The sequence below is a fragment of the Melospiza melodia genome, chromosome 5, assembly GCF_035770615.1.
Source record: "Melospiza melodia melodia isolate bMelMel2 chromosome 5, bMelMel2.pri, whole genome shotgun sequence".
Classification (NCBI taxonomy): domain Eukaryota; kingdom Metazoa; phylum Chordata; class Aves; order Passeriformes; family Passerellidae; genus Melospiza; species Melospiza melodia.
In genome coordinates, this window is record NC_086198.1 from 12512375 (window position 1) to 12531664 (window position 19290).

Sequence of the window (19290 nt, forward strand, 5' to 3'; positions counted from 1 at the left end):
TAAAGCAATGGTGGTTTTCACAGCCTAGTAGTGCTTCCTGAGCAGCTTGGTTTTACATGAAGAGAATGTAGGCATTTTCACAGTTCCCATTAGAGCAGGTCTGATTTCTTGTCTACCAGCATTTTTATTCCTTACATAGAATGAAGATGCAGATTTATTTTTTTAGAACCACTTTACAAGAGGTATTCCCTATTATCATCATCAGAAAAAAATCCCCAAAACCCCACCCCAAACTGAAAATTTGATGTAGAATGTAAAACTTTAAAGCAGTGACAATTTTCTAGACTGATTTATTTCCCTGACTGCCAGGTATGATTACATGTAAATCACTCCATCTAGAGAGAGAAAATACTTTTTTAAAGGTGGGTACTAAATTATTCCACCATAATACACAGTTCTGGATATGGCTCCTGCTATCACTGAACTTCAGCAGTACATCCAAGATCCAAAGCTCCTCTGTCAGTCCTGATAAGAACTTTTGCCTGCAATACAGCTCCTGTAAAGAAGTGCTATTAAATAAGGCTAGGGTTTAACCAGAAGGCACCAACTTTGTATTTAATGCAACAGTCAAATGTAAAATTCAGAATGGCACATTAGTCTCAAACTCTTTTAACATTCAAGTCAGTGCTGTACATTAATTATGCTGCAGCATAAATTACTCCAACATATTTGTTGGTGATCAGAAGTCACTGAATTGATCTGTTAGTTTACATTCCATTATAAGCTGGTCCTCCTCCACCTTCAGGTACTACCCAGTTAATGTTCTGACTTGGGTCTTTAATATCACATGTTTTGCAGTGGACACAGTTCTGAGCATTTATTTGCAGCCTTGATCCTTCTCCTGATTCCAGAGGAACATACTCATAGACTCCTGCAAAGACAAGAAGGGAGCTATCACTTTGCTGAACAGCTTCCCCCCGCATGTATATTCTACTTACCAGCAAGTGTAACAAGGGAACAATATTACTAACGTGACTTAATTCCCTTCTAACACATTTAACAGTTATTTCATCACAAAAGTACTGCTAACATGTTTTAAGACTTTCAACTGAACCCCCTTCTTGGAGGAAAATTTTGGGATGGAATGCTTGAAGTACGTAGGAGGTCAGGTGGACCCTTCCTGAAGTACTTAGTCTTTCCTGTTGCAGAAACAGCTGACACACACATTTTTGTTACCTACCTGCAGGACAAAACCTTTGCTCCGGTCCATCGAATACAGCCAGGTTCCTGCTCACAGGGACACTGTCATCTTTGAGAGTTAAGTGAGGGGGCTGGTCATCTTCATGGTTTGTACCACTTAAAGCCACAGATGACAGGAGATCAAAACTGATTTTTCCATCGGGCTTTGGGTATTCAATAGGGGTGCAGTCTTTGGCTGGCTTGAGCTGAGCATAATCTGGTCCTAAATACATTTTTAATAAATTTTAGTATAGAATTATTGTAATTTGCAGTTACTCAAGAACAATTTAACTAAACTGTTTTAAGTCCCCTTGTCATCAGAATGAAGTACTTCATAGAAGACAGCCTTTTTCACGAGACAAATATCTATACCAAGTTATACTAAGCAATGTTTTAATGTCTTAATTTACATTGTATGGTAGCTGATACGAGGGTCTGCTTCAATTTTATCATCCATTTCTTTTGTACATTTAAGGCCTCATGACTGGACCAGATGTGCACTAGCTGAAACAGACCAGAAAAGATTGACATATAAATTCAGAATCTTCTTCAGGAGATAATGAAATTACCTGGATGTTTTAATGTCCATGGTTCCATTCCTCTCAGTATCCAATAAAATATGCCTGTATATATCATTCCTCCATACACACCAAGTACGGTATGGCAGGATGGTCGGATGTTTCTCACTGCATACAGCTCTTTCCACACCCAGGACTTCTTCAGGTTCTCTTCATATTCTTGCACATCAAGTCCTAAGGCAGTACATTACTTGTTAGGTACCTACAGTGCATCAAGACTATCCTCGAAATAAAAGAATAAGTGCTGAATAAAAGCAACTGCTAGCAATGAAATCAGCAAAATGAGGATTTCAGAACTGTAAGCTAGGAATATACTAGACAACATGTTTCAGCTTCGAATCAAGAGATGTGTTTTGTTGGCAGACATGTACTGTTCCTTTGTAGCCTCTATTAAATGAGCCACGAGCAGCATTACATTGTCTCAAAACTCAGCAAAATATAATCAGGCAGGTGGCTCCATTGGCACCTCTGTGGGAAAGCAGCTACTCACTCACAGAATTTGAGTGCTGACCAGGACAGTCCACCTGTGATCCAAACCCAGGTTTGCAATTCTAATGTCAAGTTCTAAAGCTTTTTCCAGAGAAGTTTTGCAACCGAAGTCCCATTTCAGTAACTATAGCTATGGCCCAACAGATAATGCCAATTCTAGATAATTTCTCCCTTTGTAATCAGCACATTAATGAGATGTATTTGACTGCAAACTTTTGATTTAAACTCTTTGTATTCTTTACAAATACTAGACATTTCACACTTGATATATCTACCACAGTGTAGTTAAAGTCAAGTAATTATATTTAAAAAAATCTTTCTTCAAATGAAGATTATTTGAGAGCTTTCTCTTCACCGCTCTCCATTACTACTGTATAGGAATAAATGTTCTAAATAATGAATTTTAAGCCCTGTCTACATAGGAAAAGCATGCTTCAGTCCATATTTCCCATAAAGTCCATTATCTCTGCAAAGAGAAGGAAGTGGGCTGTAGCAGTTCAGCCTTGACAAGACTGGAAAACAGCATATAAAACATGTCCATAATCAAACAGGAGTGGCACACTACCCACCAACAGTGTTTATAGCTTCAGATGGATTCTAAGCATTTTAGCATGTCTAGCTGAAGTTTTAATTGTTCAGCACACCTTCTGTGTATGGTGTGTTTCAGCTGAATGAGAACTCATTAGGTCTCAATCCACCAGTACAGACAGAAGATTTCTAAAATAATCATCATGTGGCACCTGGGTATAGTCTTGGTTCGAGTGTGACCAAAACTCTAGTTCTCTCTCCCTACAGATTTTATTAACAGATTTAAGGGGACAACCAAGGCTTAAACAAATCACTACAAGGTGGTCAGGACCAGGTGATTACTACAATGTGCTTGTATTATGTATAAAATAAAATACACATAGTCTCAAACTGAGACAACTAAAAGATTAAAAGACAGAAAAAAGGACTGGATGAAAACAGGATCCTAACAACAGTAAGAGCAAATTAGAAAAATCTCGTGCTGTTTTGCTTCATCTAATCTATTCCCTTTTTTTTTTCTGGTTTCAGCAGGCTTTCTGTAGCACTTTCGGAATCATAAAGCACTACTTTTTATTGTGTTTGTAGGAACAAAACTATTCTTGTTTACTTACACAGGAAGCATAAGCTTACTTTTCAGATGGTCATTAGAGCTTCTAGCAGTAGGATCAATACTTATGAATAACAGCAAATATTAATTTCTTTAATAAATAATTTGACATTATCAATAGTAAATAATAAAATATATTTTAAACACACTCATTTCATTATTTATTCACATTTCCAACTAATTTGTTCAGCCTAATTAATTACTGCTGTTGGTTGGTGGTGGTTCTAATTGAACACAAGGTAATTACAAATCAAAGTAAAATGATCTTACCTATTGTCTTTGATTGGAGATTTTCATTGGTTAATCGACTAAAAATGGCTTCTGAAGCCAACATGCCACTTTTCATTGCAGTATGTGTTCCTTTGATCTTGGGAACATTCAAGAGTCCAGGACTGCAACCAATTAATAATCCACCTGGGAAGGTGAGTTTGGGTATTGACTGAAGGGAAAACAGAATGAAAGGTTTTGTTCTTGTTTGGTTTTGTTTGTTGAAGTGAAAATAACATTCTGAAATTAAACTGGCATAAGGCTTGAGTGTCCTTTCCATTTTCAGACCTGGCACATGTACTCTCTAAACATATACCAGTTACTCCACTTATTCATGGAATTTGAGCACAGTATGCACATAGGAATAGAGATAATTTACTTGTGCTGAGTATGAAAGTGATATTTTCCTTGTATCCTCTCCACAGCTGCCTTATCTGCAGCCAAACTCCAGTAGTCACCCACCGATATGGTGTTCCTCCTTCAAGCTCAAGTAAATTTTTAAAAATAAAAACCCCAAACTCCCATTTGTTTCCCTGATTTCCACACAGTAAATTGTAGTCACCTCACCTCACAGTGTTTTTTTCCACAAATTTTTTTCTGTGAAACTGCACACTGCTATCATACCTGCCCCCCTCCTCCTTATTTTAGAAGTTGCTCACAGTCAGCAAAATATTTTGGTGCAAAATCACCATCTTACTCCCATTCTGTAAGCATAATGTCATACAGTATGGTCAACTCACAAACCTAACACAGCCAAGATGATTTGGTCAGGTCAATAGTATTAATATACTACGTTATACACCTATCTTGACTGAGGAATACCTCAGCTACCAAGGTGATTAAGATTTTACACTGGAAACAGCTTCAAAGTGCAGACTGACTGCAGAACTTTGAGCAGAGAGCTCTGATCAAAGCCTAAGTCACAAATTGCTGAAGTTTTGAACATACCCTTCCTCCTAAAGTCTTTAGTGCTGAGCAGCACATCTTAATCTAGCATCCTGCTTTTATTAAAACTGTCTGAAAGAATTAATTTTGCAGTAACCTAAATACTAAACAAGTAGTTGAATTTCATGAAAAATGTCAAAAATTGTATCCCTTGGAATTTAGGGTAACCCAAATCAAAAGTTTTGTTTCTTCTGCTTGTTCAATTGTTACCTCTTTACTAGTCACCCAGGACTGCTTACTTTTGTATAGTCATATAGCAATCACTAAAAAGTTAAATTACACAGCATTTCCTCTGTGTTTTGTGCAGTTTGTTTAATCAGAGACCTAGCGATCTGGTTCACAGAAAAGGTAATTCAGGCTGAAAACACAACTACAACTTACTTTTCTGGGAAAAGAAGTTTCAAGTTCAGCTACATAACACTATTTCAAAGAGATTAAGTATGTGGGATGTTCTCTCTTTTCTCAGAAAACAGCCATCCTATGTTATCTATTAGGATTCAATGGTGCAGCACTGACATAAGGATAGACAGACTTCTTGACTGACTCCAAATTGCATAGGAAGATGGTGATCAAGTACTTTTCTTTTGCAAACACTGTTTCATGTAATATGCACAGTGACCCACCACACTGCTAAAGAATAAATGAGATTAAAGATGAGTCATGTAACACAAAAGGTAGCACATACTGCAGCTGTGGTAGTAATTCTCATTATTAGTACTATGGCACTTGGAGCCTGCTTTCATAGTCAGTGGAAGAAACACATCATGCCTCTGAGATACAGAAACAAAACAAGACTGCTTTAGGGAAGGGGAGACACCTGCTCCCTGCAGAGTCTTTCCTGCTGGCAGACAGGAAACCTCATGTTCTTCCTCCCCTTAGCTCCAGACCAGGGCTTACAATCTGTTAGGTGAGTCTAATGTTTGACACTTAAATGCGTTGTCAGGTTTTCCCTCCCGATATTCACAGCATACACTGCTCAATAACTGCAACACCTTTTTCTCCACAAAACTCTTAAACCTTTCAAAAGATTTTGATAAAATAGAGACCAAATAGAGGGTGCATGGGAATTTAGGTGCTTTGTTTTGTAGTTTTAGTAAATATTATAAATAGTAGCTACAGAGATTAAGTTACTAAACTCTTATCTTTCCTTCCACAGACATTAAAAAACACATGCACTCTCTCTCCCCCTTCACTCTGTGCTAAAGATTGAAGATCATGGTCATTAGGTTATCTATAACAAAAAAGCTGAAGTTGGTGGTAACTCTATACACCTATTTGATGCAATTCTGTTACCAAAATCAAAAACTGGAGCTATGGAATGACTTACATAAGAAAATATTCCTGGACTACAGTGATACAAATGAGTCAGACTGCTACAGTTATTAATCAAAGCAACACATGCAAAAGAAGAGCTAATCTTAAAACTCTTCCTAAGTGAATCATCAATAAAGCTTTTTTTTATAGAAGGCATGTATTAAAAAAAGTCTTTTAGAAGAGTGACTTCATGATCACCTAATCAAATCTATCTACAGGAAATTAAAAAACCCCACCAAAAAACCAATGAAGCAAAACATGCTTTTATATTAGGAACAATGGAAAGAAAGGGACATATTGGTTTAAATCCAACAAAGATGTTCAAAGATGAGGCAGAGATGTGCAAGGTCTGCAGTTCTACTATGTAACTTAGCACAATGTCTGTAAGTGACTTAAAAATACTGTATTCTTTCAGCTATAGGTTTTGAGTATAAGGAGGATACAACTAGTCACACTCTGGCTACTTCACCAAAGCCAGAAATTCTATGTGAGAAACCAGGGCACAGGGTGGAAAAAGAAGCCCCTCTTGCATAAAAGTCCAGATTAGAACATCTTGGTATTTTTCATGGTGTCTGTGCTAATAGTGGAGTGGCAATGGTTTTTGAAATAAGCCAGTAACATAGCTGTGTTACAATGTGATATGACACATTTCCACTGCAGAGTGGACAAAATCAGCGCTCAGATTGATTAGATGTGCAGCATGGGTGTAATCAAGAAGCTGCTTCCCAAACTCACATGACTCACTGCCAGGAATGCACACTGGGGTCAAAGCCTAACTCCACATGACTGTGACAAGAGTGAAGCTGTGATGAAATTCTGCTTGTATTGCAAGAACCTCGTGAAGCCACGTTTATACTGAGAAGAGGTTCAAAAAGGAAAGGCAAAGTAGTCAGAGGGCAGAGCGGCATGGCCCCACACACAGGCTGCAGATCATGGACACTCAAGCTAGTTTTAAGGTCCAAACTGAAAGGAGCATCTGGAAGATGGATCTGGGAGTACAGAACATACTGCCACACTCTGTGTTTCAAGATGAGAAGCTAACAGGTTGGATGTACTTTAAAACTGTTAAATATAAACTCCAGACCATTTTTTTGCAAGCTTTTCCAGCCCTTTCAGCTGACCTTAGTCAGAAAGGTCAGCATTTGAAAGGAACTGTATCAATCAGACAGTCTTAAATAATACATATTCAAAATTTTACCTTTTGCACTACTTAAGTTAACAAAATGAACTCCTCCCAAGAAAGGAGAAACTCAAAGTTGAGCATGAAAGAAACTCAAGGTATTCGTACTTGAAGAGGTAAAGATTTACCTGCCAAATTACATTACAGTTTCAGCACCATCAGTGACTTAAGGCTCAAGCACTGAAAAGGAGTTCTTTTTGCTGGGACAAATAAGTAATTTGGAAGACCCTAAAAGAACAGATCAGTGGTACTACCCTGTCTTTCCCAAGATTCCAGGCAAAACAAAAGATATATACCATCTTTGCTGCTGAACGTTCTTGACTGCAATATAAATTCCACTTCACTGGCTGCTCATAGCTTGGACAAACACTCTGCTGGGTAAAAACTCTGGATGTCTGGGCTCAGAGACTGTTGGTGAGTGGAGTTACATCCAGCTGGCAGCCAGCCACTAGTAGGATTCTGCAGGGCTCAGTACTGGGGCCAGACCTGGTTAATATCTTTATCAATGACCTGGACAAGGGGATTGAGTGAACCCTCAGTCAGTCTGCAGGCAGCACAAAGATGGGTGGGAATGCTGATCTGCTGCAGAGGGATCTGGACAGGATGGTTCTATGGACCAAGGCTGATTATACTGACATCAGTAAGGCAAAGTGCTGTGTCCTGTCCTTGGGTTAAAACAGCTCCATGCAGTGCCTTAGACCAGGGCAGAGTGACTGGAAAACTGCCCAGCAAAAAGGACATGAGCCAGCATGTGCCCAGGTGGCCAAGAAGGCCAATGGCATCCTAGCTTGGATCACAAATAGTGCAGCCAGCAGGACCAGGGCAGTGATTATTTCCCTGTAGTCAGCACTGGTGATGCTGTATCTTGAATCCTTTGCCCAGTTCTGGGCCCCTCACAAGACACTGAAATGCTGGAGTGTGTCCAGGGAAGGGCAATGGAATTTATGAAGGGCCTGGAGCTCAGGTCTTATGAGGAGCAGCTGAGGGAGCTGGGGGTGTTTAACCTGGAGAAAAGGAGACTCAGGGGTGACCTGACTGCTCTCTACAACCACCTGAAAGGAGCGTGCACTGAGGCGAGGATCAGTCTCTTCTCACAAGTGGCAGGAAGAGAGGAAAGGGCTCAAGTTGTGCCAGAGGAGGTTTAGATTGGGTGTTAGGAAAAATATCTTCACAGGAAGGGTTGTCAAGCACTTGCACAAGCTGCCCAGTGAAGTGGTTGAGTTGCCATGCCTGGATAAGACATATAGATGTGGCACTTGGGGACATGGTTTAGTGGTGGACTTGGCAGTGGTGGACTAGTTATTGGACTAAATGATGTAAATGGTCTTTTCCAATCAAAATGTTTCTATGTTCTGTATTTCATTCAGAAAGTAAAGTGAGCATGTCAGAAGATTTTCAGTACGACAGAGCTGAAGACTAGCTAATCTCAGCAGCCAGTACCCAGCAAGACAAGAAGCTTTTTCTGTCCAGCAAAACATTTGGTATGGCATGCAAACCAAATCTACAGCACTAAATATATGGCTATAGAAAACTCAAAGATTAAAGCTTTGCAAAAAAAAATTACCTGGATACCACCTTCATTTAATGCTCTGGCACCATAGGCTATCCTTGTTCCACCCTCCAAAGTAGGCTGTACACTAGGATGATGCTTCCACCTCTGAAATTCTCTAAATGGATTCAAATAGGGATTTTGATAATCTAAACCAACCTTAAAAAAGGAAAAAAAGTGCACATCAAAAAAAACAAGGTATGAAATTTCAACAAAAAATTGAAATCAAAGCAATTGCATATTACCACATCAAGTCTTTAAATGTATTTTATTCTAAAGCAACCTCAGGATCATTCTACTTAATCTACTGCCAAAAAAATATTTTATTAATGGTACAGCAGGAGCAAATCTAAAAATTTGTTGCTACAAGTCTGCTCTTGTCCCCACCTGAAATATGGAAAATATTTAATTGCATTGTAACCTCCTTTCACCTGTCTTTTGTATAAAAAGGATTAAATTAAGCACGATTTAATGGGTGGGATAAGCAGCAAAGCTTGTTTTAAATTTGCATTTCATACCTCTGCCCAAAAATAGCTGAAAAAAGAGGTAAACAATTATTTTTTGATTGTTATGTCCTTGAGCTCTCATACTTTAAACAGTTCTTCAAATTGTTTAGTAGTCAGTTATAATTTCCAATTAGGTGAACCATTGTAATAAAGCACAGGGGAGTGATGATGAAAGCAGAAAATAGGGTAAAATAGATTGCCAGGGGGCTGGATGCTCAGGATTCTTATACATTTGAGAATTTGACCAAATATATACTCTGCATTTCCCATCTTTAAGATATTCTTAAAAAGAATTCTCTTGTTGAATTTTTCTCTTTTGAGAAAGGGATTATTTCTGGTTCCTGTGAGCTTTATTGGAGATAAGTAACAAAATACATCATGAGTCAGCAGCAATCAAGACTTTGGTATCTGCGGCAGCTCTCTGCTTTTAGAGCAGTGCTTGCATCTGCGTTGCTGACAAGACAAAATTAATGAACAACTTCCAAAATAAGGGTAAAATAACCCTACTACAAGAATCATCTCAGACTGAAATAGGTATAAAGTTCAAAGACAAAAAAGTGATTGTGTGTTCACACAGAAGTTGATTTTTTCCTCTCTGGAGAGAATATGAATGTTACTGATTACCTACCATTCTCTGCAAGAATCAGAGCTCTCAGCCCTTCTAAAATCAAACAGAAATTGAGCATCTACTGTATGTACTTATTAATTCCAATATTGGAAATCTTTACAGGACAAGTATCCGTGTCTGAGAAAGCTAGTGAATTTTTTTCAATGCTTCTTACAAAGCAGTTAGACAAAAGTAGAATTTTTCCACACACTCTGTAATCCTTCTGAAATCTAGGAGACAGAATGTCAGCTCAGTCCCATGCTGCTGAAAGTCCCATTTGTATTCTTGACTTTTACAACATCTGTGTTGAGGCATGTGCACAGGGTAAATAGTGAATTTTTCATTTTGAACTGTAGGTGACAGAGTATTTCCAATCCCTGCTCCTCCTTGCATCACCTGGCTGCCACAATGACACCAGACCATCTCTGGAGATCTCACACTTCTGATAAGTGGCAATAAGCAGGAAGAAGTTGCCTGCCCAATTCAGAAAGGCAGTTGCTAAAGAGGACAATGCCAACAGGGGTGGAGAATACCAAAACCAAAGTGAAGAGCTCAGAAATGAAAGGGACATTGCTAGTAGCATTGCAGTGCTTCCATTTTAGACACTTCTCTCAAAAAGTGGAGTTACACACAGGTTTGACACATGGATTAGGAAACAGAACTGTAAAAAGTGCATGTGATTTAGATTTCCTAACTTACAAGAAATTTTTGAGCACAGTTTTGATTAGTCATTTGGTTTTGCCATTACCAAAATTTGCTTTGTTTGCAAAGAAATTATGAGGAAGTTTTCTAGTTGGTCTCAATAAAAGACATCGGATTAAAGACAGATTAATATGACAAATTAGCCTTCCCTAGTATGGGCATAACCACACTTAAGATTGAAAAAGGACTAAATTTGGTCAATTCCTATTCTTGTATTGACATTTTCTCATTAAAACAGAGAAAAGCAACTGCATAAAATGAAGATCAAACAACATCTAAGAATTAAAAAAACTAACTTCACTTACCACAAATCCAAGAGCAACTAAAGGCTCAGGCTCATTTAAGTGATAAAGAAAGGATCCTCCATATGTATGTCTGTCTAATGGCCAACCTACAGTATGTTCCACTCTTCCTGGTTTCCATTTTGTTTTATCAATAGTCCATAACTGAAATGAGGATGACCAAAAAATTACTTCACATTGCAAAGTAATGGCTTTTCAATAATATATTAAGAGACAAACACACAATTACATATAGGAGAAACTTAATTTACTCCTATGAGCAATGCAAAAATTCATACAGCAAAATACCAACTGTTCAGTAAAGTTTTTTGGATTACTATTTGAGGTTTTCCCAATACCTCTCTTAAAATGCTGTCTATCAGAAAATGTGACTGAGACTCCAGTACTACACCCAAAAATTTCATTCCAAGATTCCTAATATTAGTGACTTTGACAGATACTTCTGCCACAGAATGCAATGCTTATGTTGACTTTTTTCTTTGGAAGTATGATTTTTTCATACAATTCTATGAATTATCTTGTGAGTTTTTCAAGGTCAGGACAAAGCAATATGCCTGAGTTGATCTAAATATTTTCTGCCAAACAAATTGTCCCATCTCTGCTGTCTTCTACACGTTTTCAGTGCTCCACTGACCCATGGTGAACTCAGAGAAGCATTTTCATGTTTTCAAGATTGAGTCAATTTTCTGCTCATTTCACAAAACATCTTTGCACCATGGAGGTACATCCTAGGAACAGTCTAATGGCAGAAGGGCAGTTGAGCACCACAGATCAGCCCAAGCATTGAGGGCACACCTACAATAATGTTGCAGTTTAGATTAAAGAGCACATTTTTGAGTGGGACTTCTGATTCCTCCCACTTACTGCGTTTTGACTCACATCATACAGCAGCCAAAGCATGAACTGGATTCCTTCAATGTGAAACTCAAAGACAGGGTCCTAAAAGTCCATCTAAAACATTCCAGTCATGCAAGGGCACTCAGTCCATGGGACCAGATGACAGCTAGTCCAAAGTAAAAATAAACCTGAGGCGTGCATAGTATGGACAACAGCTCCTCAGCACCAACTACTTCAGATCCACTCCTACTGGACTGCACTATTTGCTAAAGCAGACAGTCTCACCTGGAAGTAAGGGAACTCTACAGGAAAACCCTTCTTTAATGACAATTTCAGTATTAGAGACTGTAGCTAAGATTATGTCATATTTACAGAATGGTTATTCTCTACAGAGTGTAAACTAATAATTTAACTAGTACGTGCTTACAGCTACAAAATAGTTAAGTAATTCTGTTACAGTCAAAACTCTGAATATATTCTAAAATAATACAGCTCTTTTTCATGAGTGATATTTCCTGAGTATAGAATATTTTAAAAAGGAAACCTCATTCCTATCCCAATTTTATATGCCCAATGTAGGGAGTTTTTTTTTAAAGAAAGGCTCATCCAGAAGGCGCTTCAGAGACCACGACTCATCATCTGAAACAGCTCTCCTCTCTCCCTTTTACTAACATACAGAAAGCCCACAGTTTTCTTCCTTCTTCATGTACTAAAGGCCCCCCAAAATTAGGCAGCACAAATTCCTTCCTTGTTTAGCAGATATACGGAAAACAGGTATCACAAATGACTGTAATTTGAAATTGTTACAGAGCAGATTCACAGGCACCTCTAGTTAAAACAGATACAAGAGAAGCAGCAGCTGAAGTGGAACAGTCACAACATTCAGAGAGGATCTGCTCTGATCAGCCTCAGAACAGCAAAGATTCTGAATTTTCAAGGTGTAACTCAAATTCTTTAATTCTTATGTCTTACAAAAATTAGCTAGAAAGCAAACAGAATCTAACTTTAAGTCTTAAGCTATTTTCTTTAATTGTTAAAATTATGCAAGTGGTACCTCTTTCAATCCAATGCCGTAGCTCTGGGGTTGACAATTCTCCCTTAGATTGTATCTTTTGTACAGCTGTTTGGCTAGATGTCCATGACAACCTTCAGCAAAGACCGTGACTTTAGCATGGAGTTCCAAGCCTCTTTCAAAGGTAGCCTGCAAAAGTACAGCATTTCATCAGCAGTTAGGTCTGTGCCACACCAAACTCACAGCAAGAAAATGGAGAGTAATAAAGTGATTTTACACTGCTTGGTGACACAGCTCAGACACTACAGACCATTGCAAATTATGGCTCTAGTTCAGTTGTCTTTTCCACCCAACCAGGATGCACCCCTGGCAAGTCTTGGAAGGGGATTCCAGTAGAGCAGCCCCACAGTGAACCGCTATTCATCACTGAAAGAGAGAATCTTTCCAGGTCAGAGAATGCTTACACCAAATCTGCTCCTTCACAAGGTGCAAAGGAACTCTGACAAAGAATCTTTACCTGTAACATCACACTTTAATTTTTGCTCATGAAGTCACATTACATTGTAAGGTTTTGTGCCCCAACACAAATGTCACAGGCTAGACAGAGCTACCATATCTGAAAAACCTGAATCACCCCTGCTCCCAAAAGGACCCACCACATGACATTATCCCAATCTGGCACGTTAAAACATACAATAAAATTAAACTAAATAAAATACAACTACAAAAAATTCTCATTAAAAATTCCAACAAGGATTGAGAACCAGGTAAGGGGAATTGGGATACTGCTGTATGAGTACATCACCTGCATCTGTGAGCACACTGGACAAGAATATAGATTATGTTTACAAATTTTTCATAATGAAAAAACCTTGATTTCAGTCAGAAAGTTTGATGTTGAAAAAGACAAGGACAACAGTTTTGGATTGACCTCATCAACTGTACTCAATTAAACCATCTCAAGGTAAGCCAGCATAGGTTTAAAAGAAGTTTACTGCTTTGGTTTTTAATTGTGTCTCAGGTGCAATCTGCTTGTAACTCACAAATGAAAATGTTCCCTCTAGTTGAGAATTACATTTAAAGAGGAGTCACAGGATTTTGTGAAATTCTTGTACTCTTTGAATTTCTGATTGTCAATGTGAACTTGAATTAATTTTACAAAATTCTAAACAAGAGTTACCTCTTGAATATATAGTGTCCACTTTGAAAACTCAAAGCTTTATATAAAACAAACTACAGCTTTATATAAAACAAACAAACTAAAACTCCACATTGTAAATATTAGAAATCCATTAATTTGAAACATTTCACCAATGTGACACAGCTGTATTTCACATTTAACAACCTTCTCCAGTATCTACACAAGAATTAACATGCAACTTACTACAATGTTTTTTGACCACTGTCATTTTTATTTGGTTGGTGCTGACTGCAAGGTATCTATTCATTCACCACAGTCTATTTGATTAGGCTCTGTATAAACATGTTGAAGATACTCTTGCCTTGGAGCTTATACAAACTACACCAATCTACCTGAGCCTTTATGCACTGGAGGTAGTAGCAATTGACAAAACTGACAGCTAAAAAACTTGAATTGAGTGACAGTCCAGTAAAAAAAGCTGCAGTAGAGGCACACTCATATGTACATGAAAGAAGTTAAGAGATGCATTCTCCCAGAACAAATGGAGAAAAAAAAATGAATCTATGTTTTGAGGATGTTAAGAAATACATCTAAAATGTTCCTTCCCATCTTAAAACAAACCCAAACTCCCAATGAAGCTGCACACGTTACTTGTGCCACCTTCTGGACAAAGCATGCACTGGAAAATGAGAGCTGTCTGTGTGCCTGTCCCCTACATTTCACATATGCCAAAACACCCTTACATAATCTTCTTCAAGACAACTTTTATGAAAAGGCTTTTTCTACTAATCTCAGAAGAATTTTATAATGTTCTGAGATGAGAACACAATCAATCAAATTAAATAGAGAGGGAAGACAGGTACTGAATTTTACAACTTTTCTTATGCTGCAGCAAGACTACTGATGGCAGTAGAAGCAGATGTACCACAATTTTCATAATCAGACTCCTAGCTATGGGGAAGATAGATACTCACTTTAGGTGCTCCATCCTTCTGAATGCCTACATCATTAGTTGCTATCCCTTTCACGCTACCATCTTCATGAAAAAGTACCTTTGGAAATATTTAAACAAACAAACAAAAAACATTGTAATGAAACTGTACTCTGAATCTATTAATTAAAAGTTCTAAAGCAGAACTTCGAAACACTATGACTTAAATGAAGATTACGTATTTATTCATGTATTGTGTGCACTTTGCTGGATCTGAGCCAGGGAATTGAGATAGAGAAATACAATTTTCACAATACATATCAGTTAAAATGAATGTTGCACATGTAAAAATGATCATGACTGCACTGAAGGGAGTTCCAAAGCCACTCTTCACAAACACACACTGATGTCATTAGTACCTCAGCTGCTGCATAGCCTGGATATATCTCAACACCCAAAGCTTCTGCTTGTTCACCGAGCCAGCTCACAAGGTGGCCCAGACGTACGATGTAATTTCCATGATTAACCATCGGGAGCCCTAGGCAGAAAAAGACACACACACAAATAACACATGGGACACTAAGCAAAATAACCAAAGCTGTCACCTCTACAGCTACTACCTTCAAGCTATTCTCATGTGTTATCAGAGCCATCACCTACACAGAGTGTATCACTGTAACCTATTATAGTCTACATACACTTGCTGCACTACACCAACTCAAACTTCTTTTGATTCATGGAGAAGTTCAAAAAGACACAGAGGAAGCTGACTCTCTTCTCCCTCACTAAACTTTACCTGGAAGGATTGGCACTGGAATTCTAGATGTCTTTGTTAAAATTCCAAACTTGTCTTCAGTTACAGGAGTATTAAGTGGAGCCTACAAAAAATTAAATAGAAGAAGTAGAGGGTTATGTTTTCTCAGCCAATCCAACAGAAACAACAGAAACAACAAAATCGAACAAAATCAAACAAACTACAGGTTTAGTATAGCACTTCTTTAGGAAGGCACCACAAGAGAGAAGACAAAATACTTTATGAGGCAGTCATCAGGCAAGAATCAACACAACTACTGAGGTTTAAAAAAACAAAATTTGCAAATAACATCTATTGTACACAGGCCTGTTCTACATCAATAGTCTAGACCTTTTTAAAGAAGGCAGCTCAACCTGCAGATTTATCACCATAAGGCAAACTAAAGAGTTGACAGCTGACTTCTTGCAGCTCTCAGGTGATAGCAGGCAGCTGACTGCAGGTCAGACAGCTATTCTGGGACCTCTCTCCTAAAATCATCTTAGGCCTTTGCTACACCAGGGTGTCTGCACAGAAGTCAGTATCAGTCATCTCCAGGAAGAGCAATTGTACAGATCCAGCACATCTGTCATTGGTAAGGACCAAACATCTTCCTGTTTGTACACAGGAGCTGGACTTTGCACACAGGCAGCAAGTGCAGGGCACCCCAGGCTGCAGCAGACATATTGTGTATGTGCAGTAGGACTACTGCAGAAAAGAGCAAGGGCTGCAGCATATCTGTGTAGACAGAAAACATCCAGCATTGTTGAACTACAGGAAACAGACTAAAAAGAAGGTGCCCATTTTTGTTTTGTTCCATCAATGTATTTTAAAATGGTGCTTATTACCAACGGTACCAGGGACTAACTCATACCAGAATGAGTCAGATATGAAGTTCCTTACACTCTAGCAATGAACTTTGGTGTTTACATGCTCATACATACCCCTCGCTCTTTCCAGTCTGGAAAGAGTTCCTCTAAGGCCCTTGGCTCGACACAAGCACCAGACAAGGTGTGTGCACCAATCTGAGAAGCCTTTTCCACCAGACACACACGCACTTCCCTGCTGTGCTCAGCAGCCAACTGCTTGAGTCGAATGGCTGCAGAAAGGCCTGCAGGGCCTGCTCCAACAACGACCACATCAGCTTCCTCTGCAAATCTTTCCATGTTTACCCCTTCAATAGAAAAAAATGATAATAACATAAGCCAATCTCCAATTTCTTCCAGCCTCTCTCTCACTAAAACCAAACCCTCATGGTAAGAACAACTGAAAAAATCAAGCAGATACATACTGAACAGAACTAAATCTTGTTGTGATAATCACTAAACCAAAAGCTGCTTGTATATCTTCTTTATTAAAACAAGCATAAAGTTTCCTCTGATATTATATTATAGCACTAAAGACACTCATTGTGAGATAGCAAGCAAAAATTTCATTTGAAATATTAGTACTGTATGTAAGCACAGAGAATTTCCATAATGAGAAAAAACCAGCAACACATTTTAATGTCTTTAAGACTCAGCAATGACAATTGTAATAACAATGATAATAACAATAAAGCAGCTTTTAAAGAAGGCAGTGTTTGTACCTTGCCATCGTTTGTCTTTGTCCCGAGGATGGATTGTGTAGTGTGTGGTTATGCGAGGCACAGCGGCAGTGGAGGCACATCGTGAGACACGCAGCGACTCAAGGCAATCCTTCTTCATCAGCTTCAGAGCATGAAAGCACTGACGTGCTGCAAAAACCAGAAACAACTTCATCAAATCTGTAGTTTCTCAAATTTTTCAAAGTTTCAGAGATGCTAGAAGCACAACAAATATGACAGCTTCCCCCTCCCAAAGGCTACCAGGTGATGTGAAGATGAGAAACCATAAACACAGATGTTAAAATTTTCAAGTAAGGAGGATGCTGTGTAATTTTTTTATTAGCAGCTTCCCCTTTAAGCATTCTTTACTCAGTACACAGGCCAGCCATGCATAGCTGACACAGGATAATATACACAGGTGCCAAACACACTTTAAGTTCTGATTTAATTTTGAACTTCAAAAGGTTTTATTTCAAACTGCATTAAAAGTGACTAAACAATGGTAGAAACGGGACATGCAAGTTTAGCTCTGACATCTCAACACGTGTTGAGACACAGAGCTTGAGGCTACTAACACAAGGCAGTTCACCTAAAGTACATGCCATGGTCTGCAGTAAAAGCACAGACCTGAACCCAAGTGTGCTTAGCCAAAGCTAGGAACAGTAGATACAGGTAACCATTACCTTTGCTGCACATACAGCAATTGTTGTGAAAACAAATTAGAATTTCTGCGTAAGCAAACGGACGGAAAATAAAGTTTCAAATTATCAAACATATCAGGACTCTTTTCAGAGAGTTATTACATGTCATATTTTCCCTCTTTTAGAAACAAATAATAAATGTGTGTGATTTGTATTAAAAAACCTAGTATCGTTAGTATGAAAGTGAGTTAGTTAAAAGGTCTGAGAACTAAAATGTGCCTTCCTTAATAATATTCCTTCCTTAAAGAATTTGTTTTATTCAGGGATGAAGAATACCATATTTAAAGTGGAGTATTTCTGCAAAATGATATAAATAAAATCACCAGTGTGCTTTGACTGAAATGTTTAGTTGAGAATGGCAATTGGCAAGGCCAGCACAAGCATCCTGTGTCACAACCCTGCCCGGTGACAATTAGGCCAGAGGTCACTACATGCAAGGTAGCAAGTACAATGCATGTTGGTTCCTTAACAGGAATTCTGTACCTAAGCAAGGTGGTACAGAATAATAATACCACATAAAAGGTGGTATTATCATACCACCTTATGATTCTTAGTTATCCTTTACCTGCACCCAGGCAGGATCTGAGAACAGGTACTGTATAAGGTTGATAATAACTACATATATATATAAAAAATGAAACTTTAACTTAACTTTCAGGATTTGATAATAACAGAGGGCAGATTCTTGCCCAGCGAGCGCACAGGGCCTGGGCCACGACTATTGAGAGCTCAGGGACTCGGAAAGCGATGGGAAACGCCGGCACGACCCAGGCAAGCCCCAAGGAGAAACTTCGCGGCAGCTCTTCAGTAACAGCTGTCGGGATGCTGTCTCCACAACTACTTCCCAAGTAAGGACACTCGTTCCGCTGCTTTATTTCACCCTTTAAAGCAGGTGACACCTAGCGTCCCGCCCATGTTTTTAGGCACCCGGCTGCAGGTGAATAACCCACGTCAATATCACGGAGCCGGGCCGCGGGCACCGCTCACGCACAGCGCTGTCCTCCGGCCCTCGGGCGCACAGAGGCCCCGGGCAGGGCGAGCCCCGGGCAGGGCGAGCCCCGGGTTCCCGCCCGCCGGCCCCGCGCCCGCCCGGACACCGGCGCGACCCAGCCGCGACCTTTGCTCCGCCTCGGCGCCGCGCCAGCCGCCGGCCCCACCCGCCGAGCCCAGCCCAGCCCAGCCCAGCCCAGCCCGCCCCAGCCCGGGCCGAGGCCCCGGGCGCTCCCGCCGGGCACGGCGCGTTACCTCGGCCGGCGGCCGGGCAGCGGTGGAACAGCATCGCAGCGGGCCCCGCACCGTCCGCTTCCCGCGACCGCCCCGCGCTCACCCCGCCGGCCTCGCCCCGCCGCGCCTGCGCGCCCGGCCACGGCCCCGCCCCGGCGGGCGGCAGGACTACAGCTCCCAGGGCCGCCCGCCGGGACGGTGACCGCGGCCGCCGCCCGCCCATCCGCCGCCGGGGCGGTGCTCGGTGGGAGGGGCCTGGGCGGGCCGTGGGCGGCGCTCGGGCGGGAGCGGGGCCTGGGCGGGCCGTGGGCGGCGC

At 40.0% G+C, this 19290-nt stretch overlaps 1 protein-coding gene across 1 annotated transcript; it reads right to left on the bottom strand.

Annotated features, from left to right (window-relative positions):
• Window positions 1-104: 104 nt before the first annotated feature.
• ETFDH (electron transfer flavoprotein dehydrogenase) lies at window positions 105-19089 on the bottom strand. Its single transcript, XM_063156300.1, has 13 exons — window positions 18996-19089; window positions 17053-17199; window positions 16409-16638; window positions 15471-15552; window positions 15094-15212; window positions 14718-14795; window positions 12645-12791; window positions 10757-10897; window positions 8652-8795; window positions 3652-3820; window positions 1749-1931; window positions 1181-1402; window positions 105-871 (listed from the first exon to the last, which is right to left on the bottom strand). Exons 1-13 carry the CDS (start codon window positions 19027-19029, stop codon window positions 708-710), a joined length of 1860 nt encoding a protein of 619 aa, XP_063012370.1. The 5' UTR covers window positions 19030-19089; the 3' UTR covers window positions 105-707.
• Between the last annotated feature and the right edge of the window lie 201 nt (window positions 19090-19290).